We start from the raw sequence: 20,109 nt of genomic DNA on the forward strand, positions 1-20,109 counted from the left end.
TAACTAACATACTAACTGACTGCTTTACCAGTCCTTGGTTTTCAGTGGCACAACACTGCTAATACAACTATGATAATAACTGTTCTTAATTTAGGTGTGGTGCATCTAAGTTTTGCTTTGGACTTTTTAAAGCATCTTAAAAGGAAATTTATCAAATGAAAGACATATTTCAATTATGAAAAAAAGGATTGGGCATTTTTTTTAACTTTTATTTTTTTTAATTTGGGTAGTTTTTTTAGTTAGAGAGTGGAGCATGTGTGGTGTCTATTAGAATCTCTAACTCCTGTAGACAGCAGGCAGGCTACTGCTTAGAAGATGCAGAAAGTTAGACTTGTCAACAAGGAGCTCAAATGTTGCTGACAATTATTTAACACAAAGCTCCAAGTGAACTTTGTGTTACATTGTAAATGGTCTGCAGTCTCTGACCATTGTTTACTTAAGTATGTCTGCAGTCTCTGACTATTGTTTCCTCTAATATGCCTGCAGTCTCTGACTAGCATTTTCTCTGTTAAACTGAATACACACATACAACATGGATCTTTCACAATCTTTTCCAATGACTAACGACTTCACGATTCATGAACATGTGCATACAGCACCATTCTGCTCTATGGAGAGGGGAGGGGGGGAACGACAGAGCGGCACCCCGCTAAGCGCCCCCCCCTTCATTTCCATTATGATCATTCGTCGTCCATTGTCTGTGGACCTGCCAGGGCGGTCGTTCGGATGATGGACAACGGGCGCTGTACATAGGCCAGATTCTTGTCCGATATCACCCCTGAGCCAATTATCGCAGAGAAGCATTGGACAGCTTTATACCTGCAGTCTCTGACCATCATTTTCTGTAATATATATGGGCTGCATGGTGGCTCAGAGGATAGCACTCTGGCCTTTGCATCACTAGGGTCCTAGGTTGGAATCTCGGCCAGGACACTATCTGCAAGGAGTTTGCAGGTTCTCCCTGTGTTTGCTTGGGTTTCCCCTGGGTACTCCAGTATACTTCCCACTACTCCAAAAACATGGAGTTAGGTTAATTGGCTTCCCCGTAAAAATGACCTTGGACTGTAGTAATTACATATGACTATGGTAGGGACATTAGATTGTGAGCCCCTTTGAGGAACAGCTAGTTACAAGACCATGGATTATGAAAAGTGCTGCGTAATATGTTACCACTAAATAAATACTGTGTAATAATAAAAATATCCTCAGTCTCTGACCCTACTTTTCTTCAGTATGTCCACAGTCTATGAATATTATTTCCTCTAGTATATCCGCAGTCTCTGACCATCATTTTCTCTATTTTGTCTGCAGTCTTCTCTAGGTTCATGTATACTGAACTGTTTGAATTGCCTTTTTGAGTATGTCAGGGGGATAATTTGAATCCTTCTATACCTCGTAAATTAGCAGCCAATGCTCCAAATGGAAAAAATAGAAATCCTAATTCTTACCAATGTTACCAAATAAATTAGGTCCACTGGAGTATATTCCTCAGATCTTCTATGAAAAACTCTTTATGACATACAGTATGTGCCTTACCCACAGAATGCATTACTGCAACAAGAGGCTGCTCTTTTACGAGAAAGGGATTATCCTTGTCCCAGACTAAAGGGAGAGGCTGCAGTACTCAGCATTTTCGGCTCAGCACAATAGCAACGCCTGTCACTCTACAAATTGAAATGAATTGTTTATTTGACATTTATGGGCGTGTTTTTTGGTGAAAACTCAACTCTACCAAACAGGTGGTGGGTGATTTCTTTTCACGCTCTGTTCTGTCACAGTATACATCCTACGCTAACCCCTTCATTACTGGATGTTTAACCTGCTGTATTGCTTATTCTTATTATGTCAAACATCCAGTAATGACCAATTTTTCTAACTTTTGTAAAGGTAGAAGATGATTCAACTGCCTGCAATGATGGTTGTGTCTATCAAATAGAAATAGATTTACCTAGGTTAGAGGAACATGGGAGCGACTGTTTACTATACCCGTCAGGTTTAATCTGTTAAATTCATAAGCAATTTTGGTTATATTGACAACATTTCCATTTTGGTTTCTGTAAGTTAGCTTAAAGCAAACCTAATCATTCAGGTCAAACTTACAGGTTTAGTTGGATTCCTCCCTTCCGAGCAGCACATGCTTACTTTTACTTTGCTACCATTTTGTTCAGTAGTTGGGAGCAAAGAAATTACCTGCTAGGAACACCCCATCTTCCCCAAATATGAAGGTGAAAAGAGTGTGCTTTGTTTCCCTGTCTGAACAGAATGGTGAGATGTGAAGGGGCATTAAAGTGAATTTGAAGTGGAACAGCATACACAAAGGAAGTAAATTACATAAGCCAATATAATCGGCCAATATAATAAATGGGAACCAGACACAATGTAAGACTAGTAATCATTTGTAGTAATATTAGTAAACATTTGCCATATTAGCATTAGAGGTCCATAATTATTGGGTGCCAAGGACAGTAGAGTAAAAAGTACCATTTTCCATTATTTTGTTTCCACCTCCAGACATTAATGTCCAAATTCAGCAAAAGAAATATAAAGGCCTATGTAATATGTTGGCGCTATACATACTAGTTAATAATAACCTTAAAAGGGAAGGGATTTATTGGGAGGTGCCAGAAAAATCTCTGTAGTTCAAAAAACATGAATTCAAACTAAAAAGTTCCAGCTTTAGATATACTCCACCTATATGGCCGTGTACTTAGTGGAATAGACTAAGTATTTTCTCCTTTGTTCAGAAAAGTGCATCCACCACTCTTTCTTCTTCTTGACTGATCAGAACATGGTGAGCACAACCTACAAATAAAGAAGTAAGGCCTTTAGTAAAAAGCAGCTCAGCATTTTAGAAGCAAAAGGGTATAGTCCAGAAAATGTTCTAGTTTTATTTCATCTAAGTACAACTAGCAGCTTTTTAAATTTCTTTACGACCTTTATGTGGGATTGGTCCCATTAACAGAGTAATAAAGGGAAACAGTCTCTGCTTTTTGTTTCATGCACAGGTAGGTCAGTCCCTGGCTCACTGTTTTCTATTCTCTTATCGGGTGATCAGTCAGTGTTATCTTTAGAACATGGCCTGTTCTTAGGTCTTGAGGACAACTTTAAAAAGTCATTGAGTTAATGCAGAGCCAAGCAGTAACCCCAGGTCACCATCTGGATAAGGATCTAAACCTGGTGTTTCCAAGATGTTCTCCTTTTTACCAACTTTGGTGTAATGAAATAACTAGATGATTATCTCATCCGCTGACATCTAGAATAATATTTGTGAAATTACATAAAGAGCTGCGTTGTATAGGTTATGAAGATGTATGCCATTTAGCTTTGAGCTATAAATACAGCTCATCCCTGGAGAACAAGATTGAGGTCCCTTTCCAGGAATTATAAAGTTGTTGGTCCAAGATGGCTTAATTTATTCTGTCATTTAAACAATATTCTTCTTTCAGGCAATGATCACATTCAGGATTGTGTACTAGCAATGAAATACATGTTAAAATATACATGTTATGGCAATAATCTAGGTATTCATTTTTTTTGAGTTCCGTAATAAAGATCAAACTCTACACACTTTGTACATTATGTACATGTCTCTACGTAATGTGTTTGCAAATGGAATTACTAAAATTTCATAAAAAAACATTAAATGTATTAAAAAAAAACTTTTTTTATATTCTAGATATGACCTTTATTTAAAATATTACCAACTGATCCTAACATGAAAGTCTTTCTTCAGACACTGTTACTTATTGGTTAACAATGCCCTATCTGTGTTTCTGGGTGGACAAATCCTGAGAAATGCAATGCAGCCTTCACTGGGATGTGTGCATGCATGTAGTTAAGAAAATGCTGCAGGAGATAAGCAGCACGAAAATGAAAAAAGAAATGGAAGGTGGTGAAAACAGTAATTCATTTTAAAAGGTTAATTGTTTATGATATGCAGTCTTTTATCAAACATGTTCTCTTTTGGTTAGATTATATAGTAAGATAAATATTTTTCCCCAAGATAATATATTTTAATATATTATTATTATTAAATTATTAATATTAAATTATTATTTAATATATGTTTAATCTTCTGATTGTGTTATTAGATCTGTGTCTTTAATATTTATGGGTTCATTGGATGACTTACAGTGGATGACCGGTCCTCCCCGGTCAGTTATTTAGTAATTTGGTTGGGTGTATCACTAATCAATGTCAGGGCACTGCTGTACACACATTACATTTTTGCCTGAGACAATCTCAATTGTTTGTTCTGGGTGACAAATATCTAGCTATGTGCCTCGCTTTATGCTGCATTGCCTCTGCCACTTGCTATTGTGTTGCCAAAACAAGCCCATCACTGTGGTGCCTGGGCTTCCCCTTGTAAGTGCCCACTGTGGCTAATGCTAGGTATATATTGGCTTATCCATCTTACCCTATTCTTCCTTATGGCAATGACCCAAAACGTATTCCTTCTGTTCCCTTTAACACTGTGCATGTGTTAGAAGTCATTTTGAAACACTTATGGCCCATGTCATTGAGCTCATGCTCACTTCATGCAAGTTTTGCTTTTCCAAGTGTTTGAGAATAAATAGAATAATTTAAAATGATCAGCTCTTTGTAATACATTTTACCCACATCTAATAATGTTTTAACCCTGGAGAATTTGTAATAATCTATATGCATAGAAGCAGCCATATTTACTTATGCATATGGAGGTTTTCCTTCCTGTTTGGTGGTCTTACATGGTAGTTGTATTTTATTGACCCTTTTTACAATGCAAGTCTTTTTAAAACAATGCATACAACAATGCAACAACTCTGAGAAAGTTATTGAAATTAGCCAGTTGAAGCTTATTCTAGTGACTAATGCACACATTTCTATTTTTATTAAAACAGAAAAAAAACTAATGAAAGATAAAGCTTATAAAAGAGTAAAATATTATATAATAACATAAAATATATATGTTTTAAAATACGTCCAAGTAAACTTCACATATTGGCCCTGATTTATTAAAGTTCTCCAAGGCTGGAGATGATACATATTCAAGCTGAGTGATCCAGCAAACCTGGAATGAGTCTGGTCCAGGATTCAAAACATTTGCTAGCAAATAGCAAAAGACTTTGAAGAAAAACATTACATTACATAGTTTCACTGATGAAAGTGTATCCTCTCCAGACTTGGAGAGCTTTAATAAATTACGCTCATTAACTCATAATATGCACTCAATGAAAATCCACTACACTTTCCCTTTAAAAATCTTACTGGAGGGAAAATGGCCCACGCCTGACTTTACCCTGTAAAAATATGTCTATTAGGATCCATCTGCCGAACAAGAAATGTGATAATCAGTTTAATTGCAGCATTATTTAATAAACTTCCTGGGACTGACTTGCAAATAATTGCTAATTTGTATGCTCATGAGACAAATAAACATCTCATAACAAAGTCAAAAGGCTAATAATGAATTAATAAAAAATAAGTTACATAGTGGAAACAAAAATGGTCTAAATTACAAATACTTTGTATTTTCTTTCCCTAGCTGATTTCCCTTGAATCATTTATTTTACAATACAATGGAGAATTTTATTTCTATGGTGCATTTCTGCAATTTAGACCATTCACATTTTTTATATATTTGTTGCACATAAGTTTAGTATCCAATACACCATCTTTTATCTTGCATTTAGATAGCTTTCAGCACTGTTGCCTCTGTTCTAATATATGACCTTACGTCCTGACTATGCTTTCTACTTCATAGAGAGAACATTAAAATATATGCTGGTGTAAGGTACATGGTGCCAGGTTCCAGCAAAAAGGATTTGCAGTGACAGCGGAGTAGATGGAAGGTGCCACTAGCAATGAATGTCCCTTTATCCCCCTTGCCTCATCTTTCTGAATATTAATGTCTCTTGGCAGATTGGATAATTATGTGACTAGGAGTCAAATGAAGACGGTTATTAGCTGCCGACTCTCTTGTCTGTCTAAGATGTCAAAGTAGAATAGGATCAGGATTTGTGCTGTGGCTAACTTTCTATGATATATTGAACCTATCTGTTATTATAGCAGGCAATGAAAAAAATACATTTGGATACAGTCTTTGCAGTTGTTAAATGTGTTATTCGGTTTTTTAAAATAAATATACATTACATTTAACTTTAGCAATGTAAGGGATTGTCTACATCAAAACACGAATTAGTAGATGCTAGCGTAATATTTGTTTTTAGATCCATTTTTTATTTCGTTTGGATGACAAAAGGCAGTTTTGCAAGCAGAGCACTACAATAGTGTGAGTAAACCCTGGAACCAACCTATTGCAAATACTGTATCTGTAGGGAAAAGCATGACAACACATCCAGCATCAACCAGCCATAACCAGTTGTGCACTAGTGTGTTAAATTTGTCTCTGATCTTCTTCAGAGTATTACAATTAAAGTAGACGTTGGAATATCGCTTTAAGCCCCAACATGAAATCATCTTTAGATGTGTATAGGCTTGTTCACACCACATGCATTGGGCTGGGTTGGTTAACACAGTTCCAACACATGGCCAAGGCAGAGTCTTGTTTTCTATTGTATCACGTCACACCAATGTGCTGTAATGGTGTAAATAGTGAACCTACAATTATTTCACAAGAAGAAATGTAGTTGTTCAACAGTGGATGAACCAATCAATAATTTTAATGCTTAATAAGGTTGGTAAGTTTAGAATATAAAAACACTGTCAACTGCAATTTTGGAAAGGCATAAAATCACTTTATAGGATATTGGATAATACGATATGATCCAGAATATTATTGTCAAATTTGGCTTCAACATTTATGCTTTGCTTTTTTTTCACACTTAACTTTTAAAACTGTAGAAGTAAGTTTTCCAAAGAAATCACTTTTAGGATGTTGGCAACAATATGATCTATTTTCAGACATACTGTTGAATTGTGTTTAAGCATGATTACTATTAGACACTAAACTGGTTATAAGTTGTTTTTAAAATTATTTATTACATAAGAAATACATTTAAAATAAAGATATCCATCCTATGGTGATAGCTGATGTGCTGCTCAATATAGTGATTTATTGACTGAAAATTTCCATCCACATCCCAAGTCACTAAGTAAATTTATTCAAAAAGGGAGTTGTAGACGGATTAAGGGCTAAAAAGTGGACACTTGGAAAACCTATTTTGAATGCTTTGTTGATGTGTGCTGTGACCATGAGAAAGGCATCAGTGGGTTTGTAGATAACTTTATCTATATTGAAAAGTGGGAACTTCCGAAGGAAAGTCTGTTTGTTGTAAACTCATTCGGGGTGTTTGTTCATTCTCCTAATTATGTTTTATGTTAAACAAGTAGTTATTGTTGTTACATCTTCTTTAGGATTTAGTGAAATAGATGCTAAGGATGAGAAGTTCGAAGTTCTTTGAAAACTGCTTAATAAGATATAAAACTGGCATTGAATTTGTAATGTGATTGTTTTTTTGTTGTTCTTTTTTTCTCTAAAGTTTCAAATTCACTGATATCTCATTAGAGAGAATCCAATGCATTGAGATATGAGCCTGAATTAGCCATATTTAAACTTTGAGAATGCTCAGACTTTGGCTTGCAATGCATTCTCATCTGGAGCCTAACCAAGGCATGTTTGGTCCATTGGATATTAATTTTAAATAGTTTTGTATAAAACATTGTTATCAGTATGGGATCTGTATACTGAAGTTATTAGTGTGTTTGTATGTGTGCGCCGGGGTGGAGGGGGATTAGCTGCAGCAGCTAATTCTTTCAGGCTGACTAAGACCCTCATGGAGTCCGCCTAAAAGCATAAACATGTTGGCAAATCAGCAAAGTCTGCAGGGAGCTAATACAAGCAATTTATAAGTAGAACATGGTGTCGGAAAACATGGCACCCGAGGCCAAATCACATGTGAGAAGATATCCAGGATCTAGTTCTATATCCTCCTTGTCCTTTTGTCTGACAGTGAATTTGTTAGTGATCCTAACTCATTGAAAGGTGTTCTAGATCTTTTAAAGTCTGGTAGAAAATTATAGTAAGCTGGAAGCATAATTACTATGAAACAGTGATGAAAGCAAAAGAGTAGTAAAATGTTTGTCTGTGCCTTTCTCTTCTGGTGATTCGTGTAGCTAATAACATGACTGTGGACTTGGTAAAGCGCTGCGTTATATGTCGGCTCTATAGAAAAACTGTGTTATAATAATAATAGCTTATTTAATTAGCCTCTTTGTTCAGTATTGTTATATAAGAATAGATAAATCTACCCAGCTGAGTCACAGAAAGCAATAAAAATCAGTCAGAACATTTTTCCTATTGTATTTTTGTAAAAAAAAAATTGAAGAGATGCTTTGCTTTATATCTTCAGTGGGATAGGTAACTCTTCCCTGTTTCTCTTCTTCTGGAGGAGTCCCACAAACCAAAAAATATATATCCTCAAACACTCCCCTTAAAGAGAAAAAACTAATTACAAGCAAAAACAAATATCTGCGGAGATAAGAGTAATAGAATTCACAGAGGTCATCCACACCATGCCAATATCTATGGAACTATAGGTAAAAGCCCCTAAAACTGTATGAAAATCAAACCAGGTAAAAAAAGAAGCTAAAAAAATAAAAACAGAGATAGGGGATGTATGTATGATGTATGCTGTTGGATCTCAGTAGCTTAGGGTCCAGGAAATGTCCAAAAGGCCTAGCTACAATCTTCATTCTCCAACAGACCATATCAGAACAGATCTGTCATTATGTTGCCCTAATCTGTCTCAGTAAATATAAAGGTCAATCCTCTTCATAGGTATCTATATGTGTATAAAAAAACCTGATGGGGTGTAAATCCAAGTCCTGTCCACAAGGCATTGTTCGGGGATTAGAAATTATGGAGGTGGTGGCCCTAAAAGCTGTTCCCCGTTAATTTTGGGGAACTAATTTTGGGGATCTCACTTGTTTAGAAGCTGAATTATTGATTTCTAACATGTTTTTGAACAATATGGTGATATGGAATCTTATCAAGTACTGAGCATGCATGTCATACAGCAAAATAAATAAGTGGAGCTGACAAAAAAATAAACCTTAGTGTAGTCTATGACATAAATCTGGGAAAAAGTTTTTCCATTCTTTAGGTACAGCCAATCATGACCTATGTATGTTTAGACAGTAGACCAATGTTAGGCTATAGAAGCTTTGGTGGTGGCAACAACAGGGAAGGCCATCATGGATTGTTGTTTCATTATTGTGTGGGAAGTTCCACTTTCTTTTTTTGCATGGGAAATTCTTTATGTGTGAAATCCAGTACTTCTCATAATTCCTTTCTTATACCTGGTTCATTGATAGATCTCTTTACCTATTTTATATATCTCTTAATTTAAAAAATAGGTACAAAAACTGAACATGAGCTATATTGGATAGCAGTAGTTGTGCCTGAAAAAATATTCTCCATAAAATAATTAGGCTCTTTCCTAACTAAGATGTGCTTGTCTCATTATTTGTTTAACTTGAAAGGTGAAATATCCTAGAATTCATGTTTCCAAGGATAGGAAATGTAGCAAGATGTGAATAAAATGGCAGCCTGAGATTTAAAGATTATGTGGCCGTGAAAAATGTCTGCCTTCATTTTATTTACATGTAAAGGTGCGTACACACTTCCAATTTTTATCGTTCCAATCGAACGACGAACGATCGATTGGGCAAAAAATCGTTCGTAAAAAAGTAACCAACGACGCCGACGAACGAGGAAAGTCGCTGGAAACGAACGACCGGACCGGCGGATCGGATTGGACGACGATCGTTGAACATCGTTCGTGTGTACGGTCGTTCGTTGATCGTCCATGTTCAGAGCATGCGTGATGAACGAACGTCCGTTCACTTTCCTGTCGTGCACATAGTTCCTCTATCGCTTAAACGATCGTATCTATTGTGTGTACAATATCTACGAACGATCGTGTCGTTACCTCTATGTGCAGGATCGGTGCTATACGATCGTTCATATATATCGTGCAGGATCGTTCGTCGTTCGTTTTTCCAACGATAATAATTGGAAGTGTGTACGTAGCTTAAAACCTTTATGCCCTTATCAAAGGCCTGACCTTGTTCACTGATATTACATGAGAATTTAGCAGGACATTATCAATTTTTTTGAAAATATATGGCTGGCACAAATCATTTATATTGAGAGCTTATAACACTTTCTGTTTATTTGGTAAATTGTTTAGGCATCATTTTAATTTCCACTTAGTAAATTATTCCTCGATAATGATTTTAAAGAGATATTTTATCTCAGATGCAGTTAATATTGTTTAAACATCTTACAGATTTACTAAAGGAAATAAATCTAAATTCCTTTTAAAATCTGGACCGATGCTCACTCGTGAAGCATAGGAAATTGTGCTTGACAGATGCAATCATATGCAAATAGCTGTAGAAGAGGTGAAATTATCATCTGCAAACATTGGGCCAAAATTCCATCTGCCACCTCCTGAGGAAGGGCTCTTAATAAATTCTAAGACAGCAAAGTGACACACATCTTAATCAAGACTTAATCCCAGGAATTAATTCTATGTGAGTTTATGCATAATTCCGGTGGCGATGCTTAAAAAACCATGGCAGTTTCAGCGGCAGATGGACTCTCCGGACTTCATGCAAAGGCATTAAACAGAGACAGAGAGTGGGAAGACCCCTGAAATGTCAGTCCTTGTACACAAATGCTGGGCACTGCACAACCCACAGCGTCTATGGCTGACTTCAAAGGTTGGACTTCCAATTATTACGACATGGGAACTGCATACAAATCAATGCAAATACATCTGCTATTAGAGCGTCTCTTGGATAAAAAATAAAGTCAGATCTGTAAAAAGGAAAAAATAAAATAAATGATAAACTATTACTGTTTTTGATTAGATCACTTTAATATATGTCTACCTTTGAGACATATATGGATGAACTTTCTGAAAATGCTACTTCCTTCTGAGTCTGACCGGGGAAACACATGAAGCAAGTCAGAATCTCTAAACTGTATAGTTCTGGGTCAGTGTCCCAGAAAGTATTGACATGATCCCCACTGACAGCAATGACCTAATTGATATTTTTATTAAAATGTGTCATGATGCAAATTAAATTTAGGACGAGTACTGTATGTGTATCATATAAGTATTATACAAAACAGTATATTCAGTTTTTATTCTGTGAACTACACAACCCTTCCACCATATGCAAGGGAGAAAAGGAGAGAGTAAAGTATCTTTAATCCATAACAAAGGATCAGCCTTGGGTAAAAATGATGCCTACTAAAACTAATGCAAATCTATGGACTGGTAACCTGCAAAATACTATGCTTTTGTTCTTGATTTTCATATGCTATACAGACCTTTCACTGTTACATATAGAAAAAAAGTTGTTAAAGTGGAAACTAAAGTTTGCAAATTCTTACCTCTTTTCTAAATGTGTGAAGTCCATATGTTCCCTTGCCAGTGCCATTGTCTTCTGCTGGGTTTAGCAGTTTTCTTCATTGGCTAGCCTGGAAAGATGTAATTGTTGCATTTACACAGAATGTGAATCAACATTGGACTATGACATGCTGGGAATGTATTCTGCGAGGTCAATGTGCAGTTCAGCATATATTCTACAGAATTTTGTGAACAGGAAAATCAGGAGCTCTAACTGCAAGAAAAATAGTATATTGCATATTCACCATTTTTCTGGGGGTCCTTGGTCTGGTCCTGGGTTTTCTTCCTCCTTCCATCCTTATTCCTTGCAGTGGGAATGACATGGTATGAGAATGGTATCACATTATTATGTACCCCATTCTCTTCAGAGGAGGTGACTGATGATGCATACCCCAGAGTTGGGGCCTTGATATCCTGAGCCCATGGGAAAAGGGTTGAATGTCAATAAACACTGGATTGCAGGGTTGTGAATCATCAAGAAAAACACTGAAGCCAGGGTGAGTATTGCAGTAAAAAATGCTTTTTGTTGCTAAAAATCATGTGTAATAGATTTTCACATTTTATTATACTTATATTCTTGTAGTTTTCTTTTTCTTTTGGGGAAAACTAAGGGCTGCTAATGCAAAACAAAAAAACAAAATGTATTATACACTAGAGTTGGACATAATTAATTAACCAAGGAATTCTATAGCAAAAAAAATAATCCTATATTCTTAGTAAGAAATAATAATTTGATGCACCTTTTTTTTTCATGCTATGATCTTTCATATCTGTGTTTTTGTATTAAACATAGAGATTTGTAAATAAGCCGCTACTACAGTGGCTCTAGCAAACAATTGTTGGGATAAGATATCAGGCAGACAAGAAGGACATTTGTACAACCAATGCATAGGGACGTGATTTACTGCTAACAAAATGTTTACTTTGCCAAGTGAATGATGCAGACTTCTTACCCCTAAAAATAGAGATTGCCGTTTTTACCACCAAGAAACATAAGTGTACTAAAATACTCATCAATGCAAAATTACAATCAAAACACAACCTGTGGATTCTCAAAATATTAGCAAAAATGAACCTTGCCACTGAAAGAAGTATGAACTCTGTACAGTGTTGTTCTTCAGCTGTGCCTCGTTTGTTTATTGTGTTTGGATGTTAACATACAATTTTAAAAATGTATTGGCTAAATATACATTTTTTTTAATATCAGAAGTTTAGAACTGATGTGCATTTTATATGTACTATCAGGATGCATGGCTGAGTTGGTATTTATTTAGGTAAAACATATAACTTTCTTCTTACCACTGAAACCACTGGTGATTAAAAAATAACATTCAAAGGACATATATAAGGAAAGATGAATACATCTTTGGTGGATAGAAAGATAGATGGATGATCATAGAATGTCTTGTTCAACCCTTAAAATGCAAAAGAAGGTATAATTTTACCATAATGCATCCCTATAGAGTAGATATATGAATAAAGAAAGGGAATTATATGGTGCTGTACAGAATGCAATATGTTGATTTAAATAAAAGGAGGAATAGTTATGTTTGGGTTCCATGAACATCCTGTAGTAGGACAATACAGCCTTCTCCAGTTAGTATGACTTGTAGAAATAGGCTCCATCATGCTTTGGCCTAAACACATGCAGAATTCAGCATCCATTTTATATTGTTTAATCTATCAAAGTCTATCTGCACCAAGAGGAGAAGATATGGATGGATAAGGTAAATGCATGTTTTTAGGAGGATAAGGATTGTGTTGGGAATTAGAAAAAGGGGTTACATTAAGGTTAGGACCAGAAGCAGCTATCTAATTGTCCCCACAGTGGAGTGAATGTTGTTCATGCCATGGTCCTCCATAAGCCTATGCATAGAGAAGAGCTGTGAGAGGGGCCCAGCAAGTCCACCCACATCAGGTTGTCTGCAGAGACTACGGTAGTCATCCTGGGCAATGGGCCTAATTTATTAAAGCTCTTCAAGGCTGGAGAGAATACACTTCACCATCAGTGAGGCTGGGGTATACAGTAAACCTGGAATGGATTTCCTAAAATCCATTCTTAGCAAATGTTTTCAATCCTGGACCAAATCCATTCCAGGTGAGAGATGCATTTTACATGGGTTCTAATAAGCAGCATATGACCTCCTTTCAAGCTGCTTTTACATTACCAAAAACTTGTATGAAGAACAAAAAATGCTATAATTTGGAAAAAAGCTTGTTCACACACTGGTCCACACTAAGGATTGAGGTGGAGGATAGCAGCACTCAGAGCAAATTCAGGTTAAGAGGGTTTCTAGAGTGGAGGTTGGGGGTTGGTCTGAGCTCCAATTTTAATGACAGGTACCAAATGATAGAGGTATAAGACTTGATAAAAATGTAAAAAATAAAAGTGGCAGGTGAGTTACCTACTCTTAATGAGTTAAGCGAGTAACATGGTTAGCAACGGTATCATATTTTCTTGCTTTCAAAGCAAGATAAAAATCTCACTATCTGTAGCTAGCTTGTGTATTTGTAATTCAATGTTTTATTTCTACAAATAAATGTGACAAAATCCTTATGGTTTTCTTATAGCTGCATTGTTCATAGTTATCTATATGTAAAGTAAAAGTAGGTTGTTGAAGTCATATCAATACCCAATCAGAGTGGTGATTATCATTTCAACAGTCTGAAGTGGCCATTCTCAACCAGGGTTCTGTAGAACTCCAAGGTTCCTTCAGGGGTTGGCAGGGGTTCCTTGAGCTCTGTCTCACTGTCCTTTCTGATAGAATCAGCAAAGTTCTAGGTATAAGACCATGTGGAAGAGCCACATGCTGAACATGAATGAATGAACTTTTAATCTGTCTATAAAGGTGGCATTCTGACCACCACTTGGGGGGTGCATTCTTCACATGGACCATCAATGTCAGCCAGCGTTTCAAAACCAGAGTTCCTCCAGAGGTTTCTAGGGGTTCTTGCAGTCAGTTTATTAGATAGCACTAATTTTTTTGGCTATCTGTAGGGGTGTCGGACTTCCCAATCTCCAGCAATGTAAGAGGCATTCTCCCCATTGCCCACCACACTAATATACAGTGAGTTATGGACACAGTAATTATAGCAGTGGTTCCTCAAAGACCTGAAAGTTTATTAAATGGTTCCCCCATGTTAAAAAAAATCAGGAAAAAGCTGATGTGAGGGCTTTTTTCTTAATGATCAATGATTAATTTATTTTACCAGGGGTTCCCTTAAGCTACGTACACATGTCCAATGGTTCTCACCTGATAATCGGCTCAGGGCCGATATCAGACGAGAATCTGGCCTTTGTAAAGCGCTCGTCGACTATTGTCCGAACGACCATCCTGGCAGATCAACCGGATCCCCTTGGGATTAAAAGTTTGGCTAAAGCTGGTCTAGAGATATATTAATCAATCTGCTGGATTTCTAAAATGGTAAAAGAACTTCTACATGAAGCCACAATGCATTATTTAGTTTTATTTCCTTGAATGTTATTAAAGCTGCCCAAGGCCTCAGCTAAAACATCGTGAGCATTTTTACATGATAAAATGACTGTAAATTACAAATAAAATTAATTTAATCAACCTAAATGATATTTTTTGAATTACCAGATAGATTGAGATGTTATATCTCAGTGTTTGTAAATGGTATGTTTGTAGGTATGAAGTCCTGGCATAAGTTTCACAATTGGTTCTGGCTGTCCTGTAGGGTAGCTTTGTTGTGGCGAAGGTGGAAAAGTCAGAGCTTGACAAGAAGGATGGGTGAGAAATAAGATCCCAGTGCTTTGGAGAGGTGTTAACTGCCCTTGGATAAAGACATTGCCACATCTTCAGATCTCCATTACGTATTTTGCTCATAATGTTGCTATTTCAGTCTGAATGTCACCTATAAAAGAAGAGGTCTCGCTCTCCCGGGGAGCTCTAAATAGAAGCCTTGCTAGATAATCTTTGATTTATAGGCTAACGAGACCCAGGGTTTAGAGTGAGTCTGCAAACTGCCAGGGGGGTTTCCAAGCCAAGAAACCACGCACTGGTTTGGCAGTACATTGGGGAATTTGTGTGTCCATTTGTTGGGTGGGGACAGGGACTTAACTCCTTAACCGCACAGTATATGTAGACATCTGACATTTCCTACCCCTAACAGCAACCAAGTGAGCAAGAAGCACATTTTTTTATATTATGTCCCCTTTTATGATCAAAAATATTAATGACATTACACCTTGTCATTTTTACAACATAAACCGTATAAAGTGTATGTACTTTTGTGTAGCTATATTTTGTAAGTGTGTGTGTTTCATTTAATTCCTCATGCTTTTATATAACAACAAACTAATGCAACTTTAAAAATACTGTGCTTAAGAAAAGTTTGTATAGCTGGTTAAAATTGTGCATTCGATTAAAAAAAGTTATAGAACAACTGATAGTTGAACGTGTGAAAAAATCATAGTTTCTATATCATCCATATAGTTTTTATACAATGAATGCACAGAACTAATATTACTCTTGAATCTTCATGTAGATCACCTTTTTGTTAAGGTAATAAGAGTCAATACAGCAAGTCGGGATTTAAACCAACAGCACTGAGCTCTATTACATCTTCGCTATCAAATAAACATAGGCAGATATTCCATGGGAAAAATATCATAAAATAAATAAAACTGTCATGTGTTCCAATTACAAAAAGGTCTACAAATAATTGGAAACATGTTGCTTTATCTTGCTTGGCAAAATAGGAAACAAATTAAACAGAAGCTTTCTTCTATGCATGCATAAAATAAAATTACATTTTATTACTCTGAAATATTGTTTAAAACATAGAGGAAGGGGTATACAAAGGCTATTTTACCTATTGCTTATTAAAAGGGAAAGCAACCTATTTACCTGTTGATGAGAAAACGGGGTGCCTGCTTTCATTAGCACCCAATAACCACCCCCAAGATTGTTTGGCTACATTAGCATCTCTATTATTCTTTCCCAATTATCAGAAAAGAGTAAGGTAAATAAGTGGAATCTTCCGTTGCAGTCTCTAATTTTGATTTTACGACCGGTTCATTTATGGGGCTCTGCACATAGAATTGCTGACATTGCTGTCAGTGATGGACAGGAGTCTACCTAAGGCTGTTGTTTTTTTTACAGAAACAATAGAAGGAGTGTGGTAGACAGTTTTTTTTTAGTTATGTAACTAGGTTATTGTTACCCACAACAAATGATTATAATCATCTTAGGAAAAATCTAGCATGTGTACAGTGGTTTCCGGTTGTCATTCAGCAATCCACCATGGTGGACCTGGGGATGACCACTGTCATTCCCTATAGAGGAGGTTGCAGCCTTTTCTTTACATGGACTTGAACAGTGCTGTGTGTACAGCACTTGTGCCTTCTACTTTCACTGGAAATGATCAGGAAAAAATTCCAGAGTCAGAAAACAGTGATTTCTGTATGCAGCTTATCAGGGATCAACATCTTTCTAATGGACCCATGACTTGAACCCTGCCCTTACTATTGCATATAGAAACCAAATGTTAGTATCCACTTATCTTTAATTGTTAGTTAGTTGTTGCTTATAAAGAATACTCCTATAATAGCATATAGAAGAATTGAACAGTTCTACTATTAATTTTTTGTGACCATACCAATGTGTTTTTAGTCTACATGGAACAATTAAAATGATAATTGTGCTGTTATGTTATATATAGACTTGCATTGGTCATACAAGCTAATAACAGTGTAGATAAAGGCAATGAGCATTGAATGATTAATAGATTTTTATATTTATAAAAATTATGGACTGTTGGCACAATTTTGTAAATGATCTAGGCACCAAGTCATAGATCAGATCTTTAGTTAGGTATGAACACTTAAGATATTTGCGTCGTATTCCATAGCCTAACCACAAGACTGACATATACTAATACCCTGTGAATGCTTGGTATATTCCTTGAAGATATATTTTGTGTGTGTGCACAGTCAGAAAATATTTAGATCTCTTTAAATGGGTTTGACCAGCCCTGGTGTTAAATGATGAACACTTAAAAGAAGCAGGGTGTTCTTGACCTATCACACGTGAATTGCTGCTAAAAAAACATCGCATGCTATCTTGTTAGGGCCAAACTATTTCAAACATTTTTTCAAGCATTTCCCTTTGGATCAATATAATTTATTCAGTTTACAAATACAGTAATTTAATCATCTGGATGAGAAAATAATTTACATAATTTTCCAAATGGTAGAGCATTTTAATTGTTGTTCAGAAACGACAAATCTGCATTACTACTACTATTATATTTTTATGTCAGTGAGTTGGTAATATTATAAATGAACCTTATTATCTAAAGCTGATGTCCAGTTAGCTTTTAAATTCATCTGCTGACTTCTTGTACAAGGGTCCAACGCTGATTAGTATAGGAGTAGAAGAATAGGAATAAATATTTGTTCTTTGTTGGTGCACTTCTATGCTCGCCTCCATTGGACAACAACTCTACAAACTTTTCAACAACACAGAACCACTTAGTCCTTCTTTGTACTTGACCTTCTTAGAGTGACCATGACCAAGTGTGGGGTTAGAAGGTGGTAATGGAGCCTGCAAGAGCCAGGAACGGTTCCTGTACCCTGTACCTGTGCAGTGTTTCTCGTCTATGGTTCCTCCAGAGGTTGCTGGGGCTTTCTTGACCAATGAACCAACTTGTGTCTCTAGGGTCAGTTTAATAGATACCAATGATCTTTTTAGCTATCTGTAAGGATGACATTCTTCCCATTAACCGGCAATGAAGGAGGCATTCTTCCCACTGACCACCACGCTAATGTACTGTGAGCTGTGGATATATTAATTATAATTGGTTCCTGGAAGATCTGAAAGTTATTTTAAGGGTTCCTCAAAGTTGAAAAGGTTGAGAAACATTGAGTTTGTATAAAAAGGCTTGAGTTAATATGCAGTAACATGAGAACATGCTGAAACTGTTTTAAGTTCAGCTTTAGCATGAAAGGTGATGATCATATATACTCCAATGACTGACCATGTATCAGTTCTTTTTATTTAATTCTATACTTTTTTTAGAAAAATGTATCCAAAGTTAGGGGGAAAATCCAGAACAGGAATTAGGGAAATCTTCCACGGGGGAACAACGGTCATCAGTCTGGGGACTCATTAGCGCACTGTGATAATGAATGCAAATGTAAATGCAAAACAACATATCTTACTACAAAAATCAACTAAACTATTTTAATTTTTCATTCTTAATGGATTCCTGAGTGTACCTCACTAGCACAGTATAGCACAATGTGTGTCAAGGCATTGTTTTGCACCGTGCTTTCTAAACTGCAGCATGGACAACTTTTCTGTGCATCGTGGTGCATTGGGCAGCCCATTCAATTGATATGTAATATAATGTCTAATCAAATAGAGAATATTATACTGTTATTTATAAAAATGTAATCTGTCTATATAAGGAGGCATTATTTCTAAAGGGGTATTTGGAAAGTATCCTTTCCAATCTTCTAGATAATGCAGCTTCTGTTGGGTATATCCTGTCTCTTTGTCTTGGAAGTCCATTGAGAACAGAAATGGTGGCACTGACTGCTAATATATCTAAAAGATGTTATTACAGGGGAACCTTATGATTTTCAACATAAAAAATCAGAAAGTAAAACAGATGTAGGTGTCTCCATATCAATATGTATGGGGTCCAATTCTTTTTCAGTATTATGTCATTTTTCATGGTAGCCCTGATTTACCCATTTAAAAGAGCCAACACATCTATGGTATAAAAAGACACAGAAAACACACAATGATTCTACAGTTTTGTGATCTTGATGTCACTAGACCTCTGTGATCCCCTAATACCAATTCCCTGGCCATGTGATCACCATAATCTGCCCCGATCTCCTTACCCCGTGGTTGTATCTGTAAAAATATTGTTGATACTTGAAAACTAAAACATGCTGGAGCATTTACAGTAACCAGGTCTTCACTTATTTCTTGTTTTGGACCAGTTTTAAAATCCAAATAAAGTATCTGAATGTACTATTAGGAATAATGCCCTGGTAAGAGTAACTTTTAGTTCCTAGCCTTGAGTAATAAATATCAGCAGGTTATTTTGATTTAACTTCCACTTATCACACCATTGTTTTTTTTTCAGTTGTCACTTTGTGCCGCCTGATGGATTTCAATCTTCTAACAGACACCGAGGCTCGCAGTCCTGCACTCTCTCTCTCTGATTCCGGAACACCTCAACATGACCACAGCTGTAAGGGGCAGGATCACAGTGGTAAGTGAAGGCAATGGCTGGGATGGTGGGGGGGCAATATTACATTCTGGTCAACTGGTAATATGACAAATCTGTCACCTGATCTGCTGATTGTCCTAACACTGCAAATATATTGCCCAAACTACACAAACTTGTCCATGCCACTAGGTAGGGCTGGTATTCATCCCCCTGTTATATTGATTCAAGTCCTCCTTACTTGGCTGCCATTTCTACAGGAAAAAGACAGAGAAAGCTTCATGGTCTTTCATTGAAAACATTTCCTGGTGCTGAATATAAATATCCATTGCTCAGGAGGAATTATAGAAATATTGGGAGGCGTGAAGTCAAATGCCAACAAAACAGTTGGCAAAAAAGTGGAATCAATGTATAAGGGGCACATTATGTCTTCTGAGGGCTACTCATTGTAATTGTAGAAATAGTCCACAGCACTTTA

At 36.4% G+C, this 20,109-nt stretch overlaps 1 protein-coding gene across 1 annotated transcript in view; it reads left to right on the forward strand.

The window, feature by feature from the left end:
* PITX3 (paired like homeodomain 3) overlaps window positions 1–20,109 on the forward strand; it is a 49,132-nt gene that overhangs the window by 18,187 nt on the left and 10,836 nt on the right. Inside the window, exon 2 of the mRNA XM_072423978.1 lies at window positions 19,548–19,676. Within this exon, the coding sequence (XP_072280079.1) occupies window positions 19,568–19,676 (109 nt within the window). The 5' untranslated portion in view covers window positions 19,548–19,567. The remainder of the gene's footprint in view (window positions 1–19,547; window positions 19,677–20,109) is intronic.

Source organism: Pyxicephalus adspersus, chromosome 10 (genome assembly GCF_032062135.1).
Source record: "Pyxicephalus adspersus chromosome 10, UCB_Pads_2.0, whole genome shotgun sequence".
NCBI classification, from domain to species: domain Eukaryota; kingdom Metazoa; phylum Chordata; class Amphibia; order Anura; family Pyxicephalidae; genus Pyxicephalus; species Pyxicephalus adspersus.